At 50.8% G+C, this 19,420-nt stretch overlaps 7 protein-coding genes across 7 annotated transcripts; 4 read left to right on the top strand and 3 right to left on the bottom strand.

The window, feature by feature from the left end:
- Positions 1-1,278: 1,278 nt before the first annotated feature.
- Positions 1,279-2,452, top strand: N7539_002672 (uncharacterized protein; the record flags this gene model as incomplete). Its single annotated transcript, XM_056932275.1, has 3 exons — positions 1,279-1,440; positions 1,494-2,066; positions 2,126-2,452. 3 exons carry the CDS (start codon positions 1,279-1,281, stop codon positions 2,450-2,452), a joined length of 1,062 nt encoding a protein of 353 aa, XP_056792234.1.
- Positions 2,453-3,184: 732 nt separating this feature from the next.
- On the bottom strand, positions 3,185-6,058 carry N7539_002673 (dynamin-related GTPase MGM1; the record flags this gene model as incomplete). The annotated part of the gene is made up of 3 exons (XM_056932276.1): positions 3,185-3,621; positions 3,683-5,701; positions 5,761-6,058. The coding sequence occupies 3 exons, from the start codon at positions 6,056-6,058 to the stop codon at positions 3,185-3,187; spliced, it is 2,754 nt and encodes a 917-aa protein (XP_056792235.1).
- A 521-nt stretch (positions 6,059-6,579) lies between these two features.
- On the top strand, positions 6,580-7,877 carry N7539_002674 (glutamine amidotransferase subunit DUG3; the record flags this gene model as incomplete). Its single annotated transcript, XM_056932277.1, has 4 exons — positions 6,580-6,594; positions 6,646-6,741; positions 6,810-7,539; positions 7,606-7,877. The coding sequence occupies 4 exons, from the start codon at positions 6,580-6,582 to the stop codon at positions 7,875-7,877; spliced, it is 1,113 nt and encodes a 370-aa protein (XP_056792236.1).
- Positions 7,878-8,272: 395 nt separating this feature from the next.
- N7539_002675 (PIG-Y family protein) lies at positions 8,273-9,400 on the bottom strand (the record flags this gene model as incomplete). Its single annotated transcript, XM_056932278.1, has 1 exon — positions 8,273-9,400. One exon carries the CDS (start codon positions 9,398-9,400, stop codon positions 8,273-8,275), a length of 1,128 nt encoding a protein of 375 aa, XP_056792237.1.
- Positions 9,401-10,817: 1,417 nt separating this feature from the next.
- Positions 10,818-12,682, bottom strand: N7539_002676 (uncharacterized protein; the record flags this gene model as incomplete). The annotated part of the gene is made up of 5 exons (XM_056932279.1): positions 10,818-11,054; positions 11,100-11,198; positions 11,263-11,910; positions 12,004-12,126; positions 12,305-12,682. The coding sequence occupies 5 exons, from the start codon at positions 12,680-12,682 to the stop codon at positions 10,818-10,820; spliced, it is 1,485 nt and encodes a 494-aa protein (XP_056792238.1).
- A 1,071-nt stretch (positions 12,683-13,753) lies between these two features.
- On the top strand, positions 13,754-14,886 carry N7539_002677 (uncharacterized protein; the record flags this gene model as incomplete). The annotated part of the gene is made up of 3 exons (XM_056932280.1): positions 13,754-13,816; positions 13,896-14,021; positions 14,146-14,886. The coding sequence occupies 3 exons, from the start codon at positions 13,754-13,756 to the stop codon at positions 14,884-14,886; spliced, it is 930 nt and encodes a 309-aa protein (XP_056792239.1).
- Positions 14,887-16,858: 1,972 nt separating this feature from the next.
- N7539_002678 (uncharacterized protein) lies at positions 16,859-17,137 on the top strand (the record flags this gene model as incomplete). The annotated part of the gene is made up of 1 exon (XM_056932281.1): positions 16,859-17,137. One exon carries the CDS (start codon positions 16,859-16,861, stop codon positions 17,135-17,137), a length of 279 nt encoding a protein of 92 aa, XP_056792240.1.
- Between the last annotated feature and the right edge of the window lie 2,283 nt (positions 17,138-19,420).

Genomic DNA, 19,420 nt, shown 5'->3' on the forward strand with positions numbered 1-19,420 from the left:
TTCGGCATATACATCGTTCAGGGAATTGCCTCCAGCTTGAACTGAATGTGTTGACCTCAGGGAATTTGACTGATTGACTGATCATTCCAGACAAAACTAGAATTTAAGCCGTGCTAGAACATTCCGGGCCTATGATCCCATGAGTCTCCTGTAATCCTTTGAAAGCCCACCTGCAGATCTTTGCATTTCACCAACGTGAAGACGACTCTAGGTAGGTATCGGGCTACGGCCTGTTGTGATCTTGTGGTGACAGCACCCCCACCATCCATGTATATTGGCTGGCTTTTGATAAAACCTTTGACCGGACGACTTGTGTTGGGTTGTAATATTCTGGGCAATATTAGATATGTTTGGTCCGTACGCTTCATTGATATCATCCCATGTCGAATTGAACAATGACAGCTTTATCGATCTTCCGGAGATGTTCAACGATACCTTACCAAGGAAAAGCTTACTAAAGACAAACAGGCCCGTGCCAATGCTGGTGCGATGGCTCGAGTATGTCAGTCTGATATGACCTATTTATGGAAGAAGGAAGTTACTGTTGCTAACGACTGTCAAGAATGAGAGGACGTAGATTCTGTTGCACCCCGTCGGCGTCGCTATACTCGAACGTTCATGCTGTAAGCTGGGTGGACAATCAGCAACGAATCTGCAACCCCCTGCATGCAAGGCAAGCCATGCCACGACTTCTGACTAGCACATTTCGTGATAGAGCTTATATCCGAATCCGGATATGGACAGGTTTCGCCGTGACTGCTCACTCCGACATTCAGTAGGCAGAATACCCATTGAATCATCTGTTCTATTGAGTCTTCGTCATGTTGGTCAAGGAGTCTTCTCGGTCATGAGGTACAAGACTCCAAGACCAGACACCCTGATGGTGTTGAAACTGTTCATACTTCATCTCCCGATAGTTGGCGCATGTTCATTATTGGGCAACATAGATTGGGAGCGACGTCTGGCTCGGTTCACTCAAACTCAGCGATTGTTTCAGCTGATACTACCGCTATATTGCGCAAAATCAACAATCCAGTTATGTACCTTCATCATCCTTGTTTGCCATTGGGGGAATTTCCGTTTTATGCCGGAGGAAGCAAACGTTTCGAGGGATATTCTGCCGTGTACGCTTTCCTCGTTACCTCTGTAGACGATTGTTCTTCTCTCGCAAACTTACTCATCCCTCTTCTTTTTTTCCCCTTCCTCTCAATCACTCTCACCAAGACCCTCATCAGGTATCAAGGCTTTCTGTGCTACGCTTCACGTGGTCCTCATATGATGGAGTCGGACAAGCACAAGCCGTCTGGGGAGGATCAGCCATCTGGAGAGGACAAGCAATCCAAGGAGGCCAAGGCTACCAATGAAGACTACGATGTTATTCGTAACTATCTGAGTCCCCGTTCGAGCATCTTTCAGGACTTGATTGAAACCCAGGACAAGGTATGCAGCAGAAAATCCTTTCCACCTTGTTCTTTACTTACCATATTTTATAGGTCAAGAATGATCCCGCCGCCGACGAACACTTCAAAAGACTGAAAGAAAGCATCATGAAGGTCTCGCAAGATAAACAGCTCGGCTTTTTCAAAATGGGCGCTCGCATTTGCAGTGAGATGCAGCAAAAGGAGGATATCATCCCCCGGCCTCAGAGAACGGTTCAGCTGAAAGCTTTCGATATCTGCATGGCTCCAGGTGCTTTCTCACACGTGATCCTCAATGTCAATCGATTCGCGGAGATTCGAGCTCTGACGCTGCCAAAGCAAGACGGCGGACATGAGCTTCTTCTCCCAAACTGGCAAACCGACAGGAGATTCAAGGTCCATTTCCTGGATGTCACCATGCTCCCCGCTGCTATGGGATTCCCCGACCTCATCCCCACCGACCACCCTCAAGCTGTTAAATTCTCCAATGAATTCCACTACAAGAACGAAACCTTCGACATCGTCTTCTGTGACGGTGCGGTTTTGCATACCCACGATCGTGGCCAGGAAACACCCGGCGAGGCCGTTCGTCTCTCAAGTGCTCAACTCGTGCTCGGCCTCCAGAACCTCAAGTCTGCCGGCACGTTCGTCATTCTGCTGCACCAGGCATACTCCCCCACTCCGTTCGACTCATTGCCACGTTCAAGAAGTTCGCCCGCGTCTCGCTGTTCAAGCCCACCGTCAGCCACAGAAACCGTAGCTCATTCTACCTGATCGCCAAGAACGTTGAGACCACCAGCCCGGAGGCCAAAAAGTTCCTTCGGAGTCACCGACTCAAGTGGCTGCGTAAGACGGTCGAAAGCTTTGATTTGAAAATGCCTGACATCGAGCCCCAGGAAGAAGAGGAGCCGATGGAGTCGATCATTTCCGCCATTGGCGATGAACTTATTCGACTTGCTGAACCTCTTTGGAAGATTCAAATTTTAGCCATGAAGCAGTTGTTCCTCAAGCCAAAGCCCACCCAGGAGGAGTGACTTGAAAATTGAGCTACGCTTCGTCGTCCATTGGTAACGCACACGAGGTATGTGTGTCGACTTGTTACATCTTGCGAAGTTTTGTCGTGTTAGGCCTGGGTTGAACATCAGTCATATCAAGATGTTTTGGAATATCTGTCGTTTGCATGTTTAGATATTGAGTGAATCAAAGTGTCAGATTTCCATGTAATGTGACAAGGTCAGATTTTCCTATGATTATGTAGTAGTATGCGTCGAGTTGATCAGTAACTGCGTGTCTTGATCATGTAGGATAAGATATACGGACGTTTACTCACCGAAACTTTGAAAACTGGCCTTTTAATATGGTTTGCAACGAATGCTGCTTGCCTACTCCCTTATAAATGAAGGATGGGCGTGAGAATCGTGAAAATTCCGGTCCATATTTGAGGTTTACCTACTGCAAGATGTTGAAGATTGAAAAGTTATCTAGCTAGATTGATAAGCACTGCCGTCCGTACCGGCTTCCAAGTTAGGTATCACTTTGCAAAAATCACTAATTCAACACCATTGGAATGCAGTATATGTATGTACATAATTCTTTCTTGGACATTGCGTTCGCCCCACGTTGAGCAGTGTGCCGTACAAATAATCAGGAAATTTGGGGTTATTATAATTTGCCAGAAGCTATACAAGGTATCAAAATAGACGGAGGGGAGGTATCAAACAGTAATATTATTTTCCAAACATCCAGCAACCAATCAATGGTGTTCCTTAGAAGATGTTCCATCGGCTGCGGGAATCTTTTGCAGCATGCGCACGATCCGGTTTCCGATGCATACTTCGACCATCTAATTGGCGAATGCTTTCGATCTTTTGTAAGGCCAGTTCAAGAAGCTCCTTCTTGCGGATAATGTCGAGATGACGGCGGACCCGCGGGTCTTCTCGTGCGAAGCGCTCAATCTCTTCGTCGGAAAGATGTCGTCCGAGTCGCGCGTCGAGTTCGCGGGGGAAGTTATAGTAGAATTCAGAAAGCAGTTCAACGTTGAGGAAGAGCACTGCTGTTGACGTAAGCTTGTCGGCAACCACGTCCAGGAAGATCTCCGGGCAGTAGTATTTGTTTTTTTGCGTAGCACATTGCTTGGACCGGACAGCCAGGAGCCTCATCTTGATGAGATCAGCTCTGTCACGAAGGAAGACCCCCTCTCGACCTGATCGATCAAAAGTTAGCCGCTTCGTATGAGTATCCAACGGGGAATATCTGCTACTTACCCTTTGCTAGCAAGTCGGCACTGAAGCCGCCAGCACCACCGGCGCCATTGCCTTCCAGCACGATGTCCCCCTTGAGAACTTTATCAATAAAGGACATAACGTCCTTCAACTTTCGCTTTCCAATCTGCTCCTGCATGTGCTTGGTGGCCGATTCACAAGCGCGCAGTTCTTCTTTCAAAACCTTGCTCACGTTCTCGCGTCCCTTGATCCACTCGGAGTCTTCAACCTCAATTTCGAACTTGTAAGGTTTGATACAATTCTCGACTTGGTCGCTTGTGCTAAAGAAGCGGTCGTTCAAGATGCTATTGCAGGCATCTGTGATCTCCTTGTGAGCGCCTGGATGTGAGGCAAATGTGGAAGCGGAGAGAAGTTGGTCCACGTGGCTTTGAAGAGCATTTGCGACCACAGTCGTAGCAAGTCTGCCGATGCCGAGTTTGGTCAAAGTGGAACTGGAGGCGTCGAGTTTTCGATGCCAGTACAGTGAATCGGGATCAGCCTTGGGCAAGTCTTTAAGCGGGTCCATCTCCAAGGGCTTGGAAGCCAGATCTTCAATGGGCTTGTTCCAGTAACGCTGGGCCAGAATGTCCATGACCCGCTGGTCAAGCTCCGCTTTTAGCATTTCGCGAACTTGTGGCCGGCCAAAAGACTCAGCAAAGGCCTTGAAGGAGTGCTTGAAGCTGTCCAAGCTCTCTGCAAGGTACGACTCTGCGCTGAGAGGCCGGTCATTGTACTGCACTTTGAACTCATACGTAGCCTCCTCAAGCTCTTGACTAATGGCATCCCGGGTTCCGGAAAGACTGGAGGCCATGGTTTGTTCCAGCACATTCATCAACTTCTTCCGTAGGGTACTGACACCAACAGAAGTATCAGAATGAGTACCGAATTCGTTAGGATGAGCTGAGAAATAAGCTTTCTCGTTCTTGAGAATAGCACTTGTGATGTTTCCAGAGCCGCGGGAGAAAAGAGCGCTGGTTTGAGGAATCCGACTGACGACACCCACGTATCCCAGGCGGAGAGGATACTTTTTGTCGGTAAGAACGTCGTGACCACGATCGGGAGAGACGAGGTCCATCTTTGTAATAACGCCAATGGTTCGCTCACCGCGAGGATCGACCCGACGGCTGGATCGAAGCGCTGTGGAATTTGCCAGGTCGACGTCGGCTGCCGAGATGGCCAGAATGATGTTGGGAGATTGAATGTATTTGTCACATAGATCGGCGATTTTCTGCTTCAGCTCTGGGGGCTGGTCGTGGCCTGCTACCTGAATATAGCCCGGAAGATCGATCATAGACAAATCGGGAACGTTGGGAGAGTAAATGGTTAACTGGATTGGGTCGTCCGAAACGCAGTCTTTCTCAGGCACGGCGAGGTTCAGATCGGTCAGCGTTCGTTGGATTGATGTAAAATCGGTGATCTTCCCGAGGCCCAGGGCCGGAAATTCACCGTACTCGGCCTGTGCGTTGGGTGTGTTGACCAGAGTGAGCTCGATCGGTCGGCGTGTGACCATATTTGAACCCTTTGGCAGAAATTCATGGCCCACAATCGCCTCCAAAACCGAGCTCTTGCCTGACGACTGGGAGCCGATGACCACGATCGAGGGCAGAGTCAGGGTTCCGGACTGGCCGACAGATTGAAGAATGTTTCGAATTTCGATCATTTTGCGCGTAAGAATCATCATCTGATCGTCCTCCAAGATCTCTTTGTCGCTACGTGAATCCTCCTCACTGGACTGGTCATAACCAAAAGCTGCACCAGTTGCCGCCGCCGCTGCAACTGCTCGACCTTCTTGTGGCTCTTTGCCCCCACCACCTCCTGAGCCTTCTCTTTTCGACTTTGACTCTTCGTCAAGGCGAAGTATCTTCTGTAACCACTCTGGAAGGTCCACATCTTCGGTTGTCTTGTTCCATCCACGTTGTGTCTGCTCGGCCATTTCCTGTAGTCCCGAAAAGAGTCCCGTTGCAGTGTTCCCTGCCGCCTCGCCGAAGACCTTGATCGTGTCTATCGCATAGTTTCCGGCCTCTGTAATCAAAGTCAGTTACTCCAAGCTGCCGTAATAAATATATGGACTTAAAACGCACGAGTTGCTTGGTATTGAAGGTACGCCACTCCTGCAATTGTAGCTCCTCCAAACATTGCCGGTAGACGGACCAGCTTGAGCGCAAGCTTTGGAAGCATTCGCGCGAACGAGATAGATCGCACCGCCGGCACATTATTGTGTATCCCGTTCGCTCCGATGGGCCATGTTCGTCCCCTCAAAGCGGCGCTGCCGTTTGCTCTCAGAAGACCCCCGGTCCGAGCACCTGCATTGTGTAGATGACGTGCGAGACCAGTCCGCACGAGCGGAACAAGTCGGTGGGAGAGAATCCTCCCACTCATGGCTATTGCTGGATCGCATGTACGGAAATAGTTGACACAGGAAGTCAAGAAGCAACAATCACAGAGCCGGTGACATCAACGTGACCTGCATAAGTGGCCGCTTAGGCTCCCGTAGCCCTCTATCACGTGTCTCTAAATGACGTACTGGTCGGGCGACTTGAGGTGTCTAGGGAAGGGGGAAATAGGCGATCAAGTCTGAAGATTCTTGAGGGTGACAGTTCTAGCTGTCCATCAAGCCCTGACCATCGTCAAGGATTCATTCCTGCTCTGAAGCGCGGAAGTTTTGCAGAAGAAGCATCATTTGCTGCCCGACAATCGGTGACTCTTCACCGACAACCTCCCGACAAACCAGTGACTAACTTGACTGTCCTTCCAAGCAACGATATTGAGTCTGTCCCTCAATCGCTGTCGTTAGTCGAACGCCATTCACGGAGTCATAAGTCATCTTTGGGCGACAATATAATTTTCTCGTTCCGCCATATCTTTTTGCAGTATTACTCTCTAGTCCTTACTCCTCAGACATGTGCCGGTTTCTTGTAAGTGCTACATCAACAGATAGTGAATCATCCCTGACAATTTACGAACAGATCTACAAAGGCAGGAATGAGATTCGTCTCAGCAAGCTTGTGACCGAACCCAGTCATTCAATTCTTACACAATCCTATGATTCGCGACTCAGATTAGTAGGTGCAATCGCTCACTGCCAGGCGCCATCACCGAGATCGGCCTCCTTAGCTAATTTTCTTGATAGGACAATCGTCGACCAGTAAATGGTGATGGTTTTGGCGTTGGATTCTATACCGACCCGAAATTGGGGCCGGAGCCTTGTATATTCACATCAACTCTTCCGGCCTGGAATTGCGAGAATCTTGAGCGTCTCGCGTCTAAGACATGTTCGAATCTGATCTTTGCGCATGTTCGGGCCACGACTGAGGGCGCCCTAGCCGACAATAACTGCCATCCGTTCCAGCACAACACGCTCATGTGGATGCACAATGGCGGTATCGGGGGCTGGAACTATATCAAGCGCACTCTGGCAGAGTCCCTGGCTGATAAGTGGTACCTTGGAGTGAAGGGCGGTACTGATAGTGAGTGGGCATTTGCGCTCTTTCTGCATCTCCTTGAACAGGAAGGGGTCAATCCGAGCTCTGATCCAGGGCCAGAAGGGTTTGGACCGGCGTTACTCCGTCGTGTCATGATGAAGACCATTGCCAAAATCAATGAGATGGTGCGTGAAATTCCAGCGAAGCACAATGTCGCTGTCGAGACACGTAGTCTGTTGAATTTTGCGATCACGGACGGACATACGGTCGTCTGCACGAGGTACATCAGCAGTAAGACCGATGAGCCTGCCAGTCTATACTTCTCGTCAGGAACCAAGTGGGTGGAGGGAAAGACGAAAGGCCACTTCAAGATGGAGCGCCATGACAAGGGCGCTGACATTGTTTTGGTGGCGAGTGAGCCTATTACTTTTGAGAGACGTGAGTTCTTCCTAATTTTCTTCTCTACTCATTGGATATTTCAACCTAATTCTGACAATTTACCAGACAATTGGGTCTCGGTGCCGACAAATTCCGTGGTGACGATCCACAAACAAACCGTTCTTTTACATCCCATTCTTGATGAGTTCTATGGCGAAGACCTAAATCAAGACCGGTCCTCCTGCTTCGCGGTATCCAAGGGCCTGGTCAGTACAGCTCCGGGCAGCACCGTGCCTCCTCAAGCTGCGGCGGACGGATATGCTCCTTCTGCAGTCAAAGCGCCCGGACTCGATGAGCTTCGGCATTGCTCTGGTGCAAGAGTCACCACAGCGTACTGAATATCTTTCTCGGGTCGCTGTCCTTGGCGTCGGCGATTCCTCTAACGGTACACGAAGCATGAAGGTCTTGGCCGGGTGTCGGCGTTTGTTTTTTTTTTTGTTTTTTTTTTTTTTTTTTTTCATCAAACCACGTCGGATGACATGGTGGCAACTTAGCATCTTACCTAGCAACTTCGGGTATTCTTCCATTGATTGATAATGTTATAATCTAAACTCATTGAAAAGTACGGTTTATACCTGCATGTCTACGGCCAGATGGGTGAGCAGCGTCAAGAACCCATTCAGGGCCCAGGAGACTTCAACGTAGCTTTGCGCAGTTAATCCACGTGTATACACATCAGGTAGAAGCACTTCTCGTGGACTTCATTAACGTTGATCGTAGTCGCTCGTTTCATTCAGCTGTCGTCGCCAGATATATTGGCATGCTTAAAGTACTTCATTCCAACCCAAGCCACAACAACCCAAACCCACGACATGACCGCTGTCAGTATTATTAAGGCTGGATAGTACCCGACTATGGGCAGTGTAGGATCATCTTCCAGCTCTGGAGGCGCGTAAGGTGTCTCACCCACATCCCAGGCCCAACTCCATACCTCAAAGCAGCTTCCCATGCCGACCACAAATACCAGCCATGTAACAAGGAGGATAATCCAACCCCACCATTCAGTCTCAGAATAGTCCCACTTCTCGTCCGTGTTGTTCATTTCCAGTGGGCGCGTGGCTAAGGGTGACGATTTACCACGATGTACGGACCGATAGGGCTCGTCCGAGCCGAGCTCTGCAGGCAGAGAGTAGGGGTAATCGGATGATGCGGGGAAATGCAGAGCAGCAGAGCCTCCATTCTTAGAAGAAGATGCCCCAACTGAAGCGACATTGGTGGTGTTAATACGCGGAAGCGAGATCAACTCTTCGTCGTCCGTGCCCATTTCATCGCCGCCCAGGATGCCTTGGGGCCCGAGACCTTGCCGGCGTCGAGAGAGGGACGGACGAGCTGTCTTCTGCGTCGAGCTCGTGCGAAACCAGCTCGGCTGCACTTCTTCTGGTGTGTAGTCAAGACTCTCGCGGGATTCAAATCCGGCTGACCCCTGAGCGGTTTGGACATTGTCAGATCGTGTCGCTTCCGAAACGTATCTGGAACCGGGGGATTCTGAAGACTTCGATGAAATCCGCCTGTCGCGCGAATCCAACTTTGTTCCTAATAACGCTGTTTTTCGTAGCGACCCCTTCCGTCGGCGTGTCTTCCGTTGTTGCTGTATCGCTGCTGACATTGCTCTTGCGCCAGTTGTGGCTTCACTTGCTGCGTACGGCGTGGCAAGCTTGTCATTGGCCATATCCAGATCCATAACCGGAGTAGCTTCGTGAGATGGCGTCGATGCCTGGTTGAGTCGTAAAAAGGAGAGTTTGGAGAGCAGAGAGCCCGAAAGGCTTCTCTTGTGGCCGTTGCTCACGTTGCTGGCTTGCGCGCGATCGTTTTGTTCGTGGCCGGATATAATCGTGGCATCGCTCGTGGTGCCATTGTCCATTTGCGGGAACAGATTATCGAAAAACTTCTACCTCAGCGACCGACGAAGCAGACGTCTAGCATTTGGAATTGAGATGGGCTAGTAAAATTGCCTTGGGGAGCATTTGACTGAGCAGGAGGGTGTGGGGCCGTCGCGGAGACCCTAAAGAAGTCGGACTCAACCTCGGAAGATCCCCAGGGGTCAATGGAATGCCGTGTAATCCAGGCATCGAGGTCTAGGCCATCAACATCATCTATCTGAACATGATGCATTCATGAATTGTCCGCTCATGCATGCTCAATAATCCTCCCCACAGAGGCATGACTTTCATTGTTGGTGCCAGAGGTCTACAAAAAAATGGTCTAGTAGTTGAAATACCCAGAATTGGCATAGATCCAAGCGATGATCTAGCTGTCCCGTAGTGTCAGAGCACTTCTATAAATATCCATGAGTTAGCCAGGGTATCAGTGGCGCCTGGATAGGTATCGATGAGGTGATGGAGGACACGAGAGAAAGATAATTAAATCTAATAGATTAGGCAGCGGTCAATGTCAATGAAAGCTCTGATGAACGTTGCAAGCGAAGACAAAGCAGATATCGAGGTCTGAGTGTGAGGTCAGCAAAAGCGAAAGCAACCTGCGTCAACCGGATTTTGGATCAGGCCAGGCCAAAGTATGCTCTTGATTAAATTTTCATGGGGACACCATCCATCTGGTGGCAAAATAGCTTCCCAGTCTTTGAGATTGGAATTATGCAGAGAAGAGATCATGCGCGGTCGGACAAGTAAGAGATGATAAGCAAGATAGTCTATCGCTTCAAAAACGAGAGCATGACCGTTTCTGCACTTCCAAGAATGGAGGTCAGGCAGCCAGCCAGTGAAATATCAAAGCGGATGAAACAAGTAAATCAGTCCAAGCACCTATGCACTAGAAAAAGAATAATCCATGGCGCTCTTCGCAGAAGAGGCATGTGACAGCATTTATAATGAGAAGAGAATGAAGTCGCTTTTAATTTTCCAAGGCATCCAGCAAAAAGGCCGAGACTTGATGAAGGAAGCCTCATAATCATGACAAGACAAGTTGCTCAAGGGCAAAGACGAGATAAAAGGGCAAATAAGATTGTGATGAGGTGAGAACAAAGATCGTACCAACAAAGTGGATTTGGGGTATTCGGTGCAAAACACACAAAATTCCATTTAAAGACAAGGTGCAGTTTGATCGCTTGGTAATCCACTTGAGCAGGCAATTTAGAGTCAGAAACGAAACGCAGAGTGGAGAATGGGATAGCGCGATAGATCATCGCGGCTAGGGCAAGAAGCGTGAGTTGAGCAAACTTCTCAGCATACGCGCGTTAACGGCGAAAGAGAGCTCGACTGTGAAGCGCGCGCTCGTCTTGCTTGGATATGAATCCCGTGTTCTCAAGACGGCCAGCGAACAGTCTACGCCTGGTAGGCTCCGTTGAAACCGCTGTTGGACTGATCCCAGTTACCAGACGGGGACATGGGTTGGCCGCGACCGAAGCCGCCATTACCCTGTGCATAACCCTGGGCGGGCATTCCGGGCCCACCAAAGTTGTTGCCTTGTTGATCCCAGCCTCGACCAGCAGCGGCAGGACCTGTGCCTCTATTGTCAGTAAGATGGACAACGGAGGCAAATCGAGAAAGGGTTGGACGTACCTTGGTTCATGGGATTCGCGGGCCCACCATACTGTGGGAAGAAACCCGGGCCATTGTTGAAGGGGGAGCGGCCGCAGCGGCAGCGGCAGCTTGCTGTGGAGAGAAGTTGTCAAATTGGCCGGTGGGGGGACGATCTTTGCCCCACTGCGATATCAAGTGTCAGTGAAATGTGGCGTGAAAGAATAGAGATAGGATGGGCATGACATACGCTACACTTCAACGGACGCCCGTTCACGTTGTAGCCATTCAGCTGACAGATGGCCATTGCGGCATTTTCGTGCGAGTCCATCTTCACAAATGCGAACCCACGGTCGGCCTGCAGACGTGTCTCAAGAACATAGCCAAAATTCTGGAACAGAGGAACCAGATCGTTCTGGGCAGTGTAGGGAGTCAAATTGCCCACATAGCAGGTAGTTTGCCACTGCGGAGTCTGCTGAACAACCATGTCGTAGCTCTGAATCCCCTGGGTAGGGAAATGGTGGTGCCCGAAGGGAGTCGTCGGGGTCATGCCCATAGCAGCCATCGCCTGCTGCTGCGAGATCGAGGGTTGACCTTTCTGATTCGCCCAGTTGCATCGAATGGCACGAGATCCCAGCCATTCTCCATCCATCGCATTGAGCGCCTTATCAGCATCCGCACGGTCTCGGAAGGCAACAAACCCATAGCCTCGGGAGCGACCTGTCTTCATGTCCCACATCACACGTGCCTCGGAAACCGAGCCAAAGGCCGAGAATGCCTGGGTGAGAACTTCATCATTCACCTCGTTGCTCAGGTCACCAACGAAAATATGATAATGGTTCGAAGTATCTTCCTTGCTGGTGCTGTTGGACTGGTAGGCCCAATTGACGCGGATTTCCTATCAGGAGCGAATGGACGGATTAATAAATCTTTCCCAGCGTCGAGACATCTGAGCCCACCGGTGAAGAGGCCTGTAATGTTAGCAACTTACCGACTGATGAATCCGTCGACCATTGAGAGTCTGCATCGCACGTTCTGCGGCGCCAGGATCGTCAAATTCAACAAAGCCGTAGTTCGAGCCCTTGCTGTTGAACTGTTGAGACGCCATCAGTGTCTGTGGATCGGAGCATAAAAAGTCTTGGTCAGATCAAAGTGGCCGGCTGAATTTGGATTTGGCCGTGAAAATTGCCCAGGATAGGAAGGAACAAACAAGGTGGGCCGCCTCACACAGCCCTAGGGCGTGGCCTGCAGAAGAGGGGGCGAGGCAAGGGCGGAATTGAAGGTTAACTCACATTCTTATCCGGGATGATCTTCACGCTGAGCACGTGGCCGGTTGTCTCAAAGATCTGCTTGAGGATATCTTCCGTGACCCGAGGGTCCAAGCCACCAACGTACAGAGCTCTCTTGTTGGGCTCGGGGGCAGCGCGACGAACGTAGCCACCCGCGCTCGTGGGAGACATCATATTGCCGGACATGGGCGAAGAAATGGCCGTGGGGATTGGATTGTTGTTCTGGGGAATCACCACCGGGGGCCGCGCAGGCGGGGCCATGTGGGATGGGTTGCCCTGGCCATTACCCTGTGCGCCATCGTACTGAGCATTCTGGGCGGGCGCAGCCTGAGGGGCCGAGGGCATAGCCGTAGGAGCAGGGGTGGAAGCGTTTTCGGCCATGGTGAGATTGTCGTGCGAGGCAGGAAGCTAGGTTCGAGGATCTTGGTCTATTCGGTTCAGATGGATTGCCGAAGCAAGTTCAAGAGAAGTCCACGTAACAATGGCAGAGGAGTTCGACGCAATATTGAACTAGTTGCAAATTCTCAACGGACTGTCAAGGCCCGATGCTCTCTCTTGATTTTTGTTGGAAGGATAAAATACGTTGCTCGCGGGAGATGGTGAGTGGAAGGAGAGGGAGGTGGCAGATAATTCCAGTGTTTGTACTGGTCCAAACAAAGAGCGAGGTTAGAACAAACGAAACCGTCGACTAGTCGAAGGGTATTGCGGTGACGGATCCGATTTGAGGGGGTCTCACTTGCTGGACTACTGAGGTAGATATATCAACCGAATGAAGTTGGACGCCGCGAAAGCTGGTGGTTCAGCAGGAGCTTGTAGATTGGCCCAAACTGGACAAATGCAGCTGACAAGATTGGGGGGGGGAGGGAATCCCAGACGGCCCAACAAACAAAGCTTTCGAAGGTCAAGAGTCCGCAGCTCAACAGAGTGATGAGCGCGACCAGTCAGAGGAAGCACAGCCGACCAAGGCAACGATATAACGAGACGGTGGAGCACAGAACAGAAGGAAAGGAAAAAGAAAATGGACGATTAAAAGGATGGGGAGAAGGGAGATGCAAAAGGAGGAAAGACTTCTTGAGTCTCCAAGAGATTATGGACGGGCCAGCGACTAGTCAAAGGCCAGGTACGACACCCAAAGGGCTCTAAAGTCGTGGGCCTCCCCGCTCTGAGTCTGAGGCCAGTCACAGTTCGCCCAGCAGCAGCCCGAGAAACGAAAGGAAAATCCGCCATCCCTGATCAGGCTTAGCGTCTCGGACCTCTTCACCTGGCAGGTCGGAGATGGAAGCCAACTGGCACGGGCGAGCTGGACCGAGTGTCTTCTGTGCGACCTCACCAGCCCATTGAAAGGCACTTGGCCGTTCGAAGGAGCTGCTTGACATCCCAACCGGGTACACGGTCAACTCCCAAACTTACCTCCCATTCAATCTGCTCGAACCGTCACGCACGCTTTCCACAATGAGCCTCAACTTTAGCAGTCCCGATTCCTTGACCCGGCTCTCCGGTCTTGCGGAGGAGATGGTAAACACACTCACCCTGTCGCCTCATAAGTCGAGCTATGACTGCGACCGAATCACTGCTGACTGTTCTCTTCTTCCAGATCAAGGAATCGGCACAAATGATTCGCAAGTCTGACGCCATGCCCACGAGTACTCGTCTTCAGCGATCCATCCCCACGTACTACGACGGCTTCCAGGACGCCTTGGACAATCTCTCAGAGCAAATTGTAAGTGAGCACAGGTCGAAGAGCTCAAAGGTCTAACTCTCTGGTGAGAGTCGCTGATAAGCTTCGCGATGCTATATCTTGTGGAGTCTTTCATGTTGCCAAATTCTTACGTTCGGGTTTCTAGTTCATCGCCAAGGCGTTTCTAGAGAAAGAGTACGGAGCTATCAAGGCTCGCGAGGCGGTACCCCCACCCAACGAAAGTGTTTCCACGACCGAAATAGGCTCAAAGACAGAGGGAATTTCCAAAACCACATCCCCGGCGCCAGACAACCCCCGCGAGGAGGCTGTCAAGGTCGAACCGACGGCGGACGAGAGTACAATCGCAGTCCTCACCGCACCTGTAGTCGCATCCTCGCATGACAAAACAGATGAGCATAAGACAGATGCAGAAGAGAAAGAACCGGGGACTGAGTCAGCCACGAATCAGACAATACCTGGAACAGGCGAAGGCATGAAGTATGACACCGGTCTTGACGGTGCCGGGGCCCCCAACTCCTTCGACCTCAATTACGATTTCGGCAACGACGACTCTGGCAATCAGGCTTTTCTGTCTGGTACATCTTTTGGAAACCCCACCGCTAGTAATGATAAGGGAGGACAAGCCACGGCGCCAGCTAAACCACAGGCTGCGCCCACGGCGGGAGGCGGCGCATTCGACATGGAGCTGGGCAAGACCGATAGCCACTTGAATTCGTTCGCGGATCACTCCAACGGAATGGACGACATGATGGGGCCGGGCGAGTCAAGCTTTGATGATCTTTTCATGGAGGCAGACAACATGGGCGGTACTGGAGGCGATCTCCGGCAGCTGGAGGGGAACAACTTGATGGAGATGAATGAGCTGGACGATAGTTGGTTCAACTGACCTACCATAGAAATGGGCGACTCGGCACAGTGACCGACGCAAGGATTCTTAGCATGAGGCGTGAGCTGCAATACCAAAAATTCCAGTAGACGGGCCCGCGGACGCAGACAACGACCACTGGAAAGCACCCACTTCCTCCTATCGACGCCCAGCAGGCCTTGACACGGAAATGTGCTTTTGATCGTTTTTGATCCTGTGATGATCCCTGCCTTGATCGCTGGCCCGCTTCGATTTGAGAGGAATCACAATTCTGCAAGATACAGCATGCCTCGTGCCGAGACGTGTCTTCCATTCCCTCGACATGCCATCTCACCCAGCACTGATTGTGTTGTAGATGGGCTCATTGCCCTACTACCGAAAACTGCGCATGGGTTGCACGCGACGTCTCGCAAGCCAAGCGAGTCTGTTGTATATTGCCCCATGACTCTTGCTTAATTCTTCGGTCCATGTGTCAGATTGACCGCAAGCCGACATACTGTATGGACTATGGACTATGAACTATGAGGTGTATGCGTCCAGAGTGGATCAGCTCGGCCTGAGTCGCAATTTTGCCGACGAACGAGCTTAACTACGCGGTTCGGACCACTTCAACCACTACTCCAGAGTACAGTAAATGCCATCGTAGCCAATACAGCAGTAGGCTGCTCTATTGAAAGATCCTTCAAGTACCTAGGTAGGGCACATGACGTTTGGAATAACAGATCTTGCGCCGACACCTCGGATGTTGGAACCTACCACTGCACGTGCACAGTGCACACTGCACAGTAATACGCAGACACGCAGACATCAGCACTCCAGAGACTCCAGTTGGGATGCGACACGTCGAATGCAGCTCGGCATTGCTAGATCTACAGCCCATGCTCCATCAAATCTGCCCCAAGCCGAGTCACGGAGCGTCGCTAGTGCCCGCTAGTGGATTGGACCCATCGACTCGTTTGACTGGTCGATCGCCAAGCACTCAATATTCCGCCGCCCGAATAAGCCACAGTTTCACGAGTTGGAAAGCTATTGCGATCCGTCCAAAATTAGAGAGTGTGGGTTCCATTGGATCGAGCTCGAGAAAATGGCACTTTGTTAAATATAGTGGAGAGGGGGAGGAAGCAAGCGCTGACGACAGTGAGAGAACTATTCAACCGTCTACCGAGAGGTGCTGCATATGCTTAGTAGCGACAGAGTTCTCACAACTCAAGGGTCAACCTCGTTAACCTCAGGAAAGTGAGAGTCTACTGTACGAGTCTACCTAGTTTCAGTGGCCTAGGCTCTGATTCACTTACCAATTTTTTTTAAAAAAAAATTGAAATGAAAATCACATGGTTGTCTCACAAGCCACGTAGGCTGTGTACGCGAAAAGCTCTGACCACAATTACAATAATATTCAATAAGTCAGTTTACTACTACTAGTTTAAGTCTTAAGTAAGTAGTAAGTAGTAAGTAGTACTTACTAAGTACTAACTCTAGACCTCCCGTTCAACTTCGGTACGTGGCGCAGGGCCGCGGATTCCAGTCGCAACTTGTCAAATTGCTTGTGACGATGACATCATATGGTTCTTGTACTACACCAGCTTCGCACTAGGTAATAGCCATAGTACACTAAGTAAGTGTAGTGAGTTCATCGAATCAACCATGTACTGCAAATGCGTAGCAAAGCAGGGCTGAGAGAGCTTTCACACGGGAAATTGACCAAGATAGCGATCTGCTTGTTTTCTGCCCAAATATTGAGCATCCTGGTGACGTGGTACCGGTGATGGAAAATCAGGGCGTGGAGGAAGTGTGAGTGTACCTTATTTCGCTAGGGTCGAGAGCAGATCGCGCAGCAGGGCCTGTGGGTGAGAAGACTGCGAGGGAAGATCCTCTCGGCCCATCAGCCAGTCTACATCTGGATGTTCGCCAACGAGCAGGGATCATTAGAGTTCTCTCGAGCAAGATTCACCGTCACTAGTCGTCCTATTAAGTTATTTTAGCTCATCCTTACATGCCTGCGTGGGCTAACGGGGAAGGACGCGTGCCGATGGCCTCGTTCTCGGCTCAGCACCATGCTAAAGTTGGCAATGAGATCATCGCCCGCTGCCGGCTGCCGGCTGCCAGCTACCTGGCGAGATGGGCACATGCAAAAGTTGATATCAAGAGTGTAGCACGGACTCCACCACGAGACGGTAGCGCTGCTGTGCACGGTCACAAGAGCAGCAGCCTGGAGGCTGACGCTTTTTTGCTCTGTCGTGAATCAGAACGCGGTGTCGGGTCAAACCCATGATTGCTGGGCAATAGGCATCGGTCTTCCTGTTTGGCTTGACAAGAGTACAAATCTGGCTTTTCTTGTCACTTCGGCCATGATGCACGTGTAAATGAGACAAGGGCCGCACGATCGAGTTTGTGTAAATTGAAACAGACGTGCCTTCTTTCGACCGAGCGTTGGTTCGCGGCTAGTTCGCAAGTGCCGGGCCCGAAAAGATCTAAGCAGCTCATCCAGGCACCGCCGGCGAGGAAACTCATGGCTGGTTTGATAACATGAAATTAAAGGAGCCGACGCCAGTCTGTGGTTTCCGCGTAATCTTCCTCCGCGGAGGCTCGTCTTATCGACTGTGACTGATGGGGCAAGTGTCAATGACAAATTTTCGACCACAGTGGAGATTTCGACTGTATTCCGAATTGTGATTTGTCCCCACGAGGATGCAGAATAGACACTCTTCGGAAAGTGTGAGCCGGTATATTGCCCGACTCAATTTATCGAGGGACTTGACCATGTCCTGGAGATCGTATAGGGACCCCTGCTATCATTGGAGAAATGTTCGGTGAAACCCCCAAGGACTTTCATCGCCTTAAAGATAGGGAGAGACGTCAAAGTGAGGTGTTATTGAATCTCACGTGCCCGAATCACGCGATCTAATCTTTGGTTAGACTTTCCCCAGACTCTTCGCAAGCCCTCCGAGGACCCATATTCGCCGAGTCCATGCATGTCCTGTCTGATACACACAAAAGAAAGCCTGTTCCTTGACGTACAGACCGATGATGCTCCTCGACAAGTTGACATACATGAACTCGGCAACACAACTGTGCAGATTTTCACTTCATTCAGCGCCGGTAGGATGTCTGCGACTCGATGAGATTGATGGAGTTTCAACTTGGTCGGATGACAGAGAGGCATGGCATGGATGTTCGCCACTCAAGCCGATCTCCCCGATCTCCAAGAGGTTCCCACAATTGATCAATACGTCTCCGGAGTCTGCTTGGATCCATAGTCATGATAACTGTAGCCCTCAGGATCATGATGCAAGTAGTCCACTCCTCAATTGTTGCCCCAGTTTCCCCCCCGTTCAATGGCGGCAAAGCTACCTAAGTTCCATGAAATAGTCTAAATGATATAAACATTCCATATACTCCAACCTGTTTGTATCGTCATTTGGGGAGTTTTCTGTCTCCAGCTGCCGAATTTCCCGGCCCATGACATCCGACCATTAATTTAAAGTTGACGGAGATACGGCCCACCGATGGATGGCCCCTCAGTCTCACGCACAAGTGAAGCTTCTCGCCACCCAGGGACACTCTCATGACGAGGCCGACAGATCCGAGTCTGGCCTGCAGCAAGAGGATTCAACCGAGGACTTCCTCTGATGTTGTGACGCAGCGCGTGTATGTATAATACTTTGATTACAGTGCACGGAGATGCCGGTATCGCATTGGCCTTCACAATGATGTTCAGCTCTTGATCTCGGTAAGACGGCAAGTCCACGACCTGAGTCTCGGCTCGCTCCGCGTTATTGGGATCTGGGCACAGGCAATGCGATATGGCCCTGGAGGCAGCGAGGCCACTACATCCACTAAGGCGGGATGACAGACTTCCACTACTACAGTCGTAGTGAGAGCATTCCAATCTGAGCGACGGTGTCGGATCACATCGAAAATCCTGTAATCCGTGATCTTGAGGATCTATGTATACAGCACTAATACTGATTTGAGTTGAGTTGTGAGATCCTTGTCCATTCAGAATTGAGGCTGTGTGTAGATCACCAAGTAAAGTTGACGGCAGGCACGATCGTCGGCGGATCTTCATAGTCATAGTACCGCGATTGAGTCTGGTACTGTGATACTCACGCAAACTAGCACCGGTGAAATTACGGCCTTCAGCACCTTTTTTCATTGCCAGACAACATGTTGGAGAAGAGTTGGAGATGAGCCGATGCCAACATGGGGAATATCATGTGACAATCGAGGCTCTGGCGGCACGGGGCTCGGTCGGCACTGCACCAAACACACCTCTCCATCTTGGTGAATCTGCAAGACCACGTCGTCTCTGCTGGAGCGAAGGCTTGCTCCTCGTGTGCCGCTCTCGACCTGACTTCAGTGTCCCCAAGAGAGTCATGGTGATCCTGCTAATAATAAGGCTATGATCAATTTCCGCCTGGACCGGATGGCCGGAGACGTAATAGCGGAGAGATGGACCTCTTCACTCCAATGGGCATTGGTGTCATGTCATCATCGATCCATTCCATCCCCACTTTCGTGGCTTCTGGGGGCCCGACGAGGCGTTGACAAGCTC

The sequence above is a fragment of the Penicillium diatomitis genome (genome assembly GCF_028827545.1).
Source record: "Penicillium diatomitis strain IBT 30728 chromosome Unknown utg000003l_segment0_segment0, whole genome shotgun sequence".
In the NCBI taxonomy this organism is placed as follows: domain Eukaryota; kingdom Fungi; phylum Ascomycota; class Eurotiomycetes; order Eurotiales; family Aspergillaceae; genus Penicillium; species Penicillium diatomitis.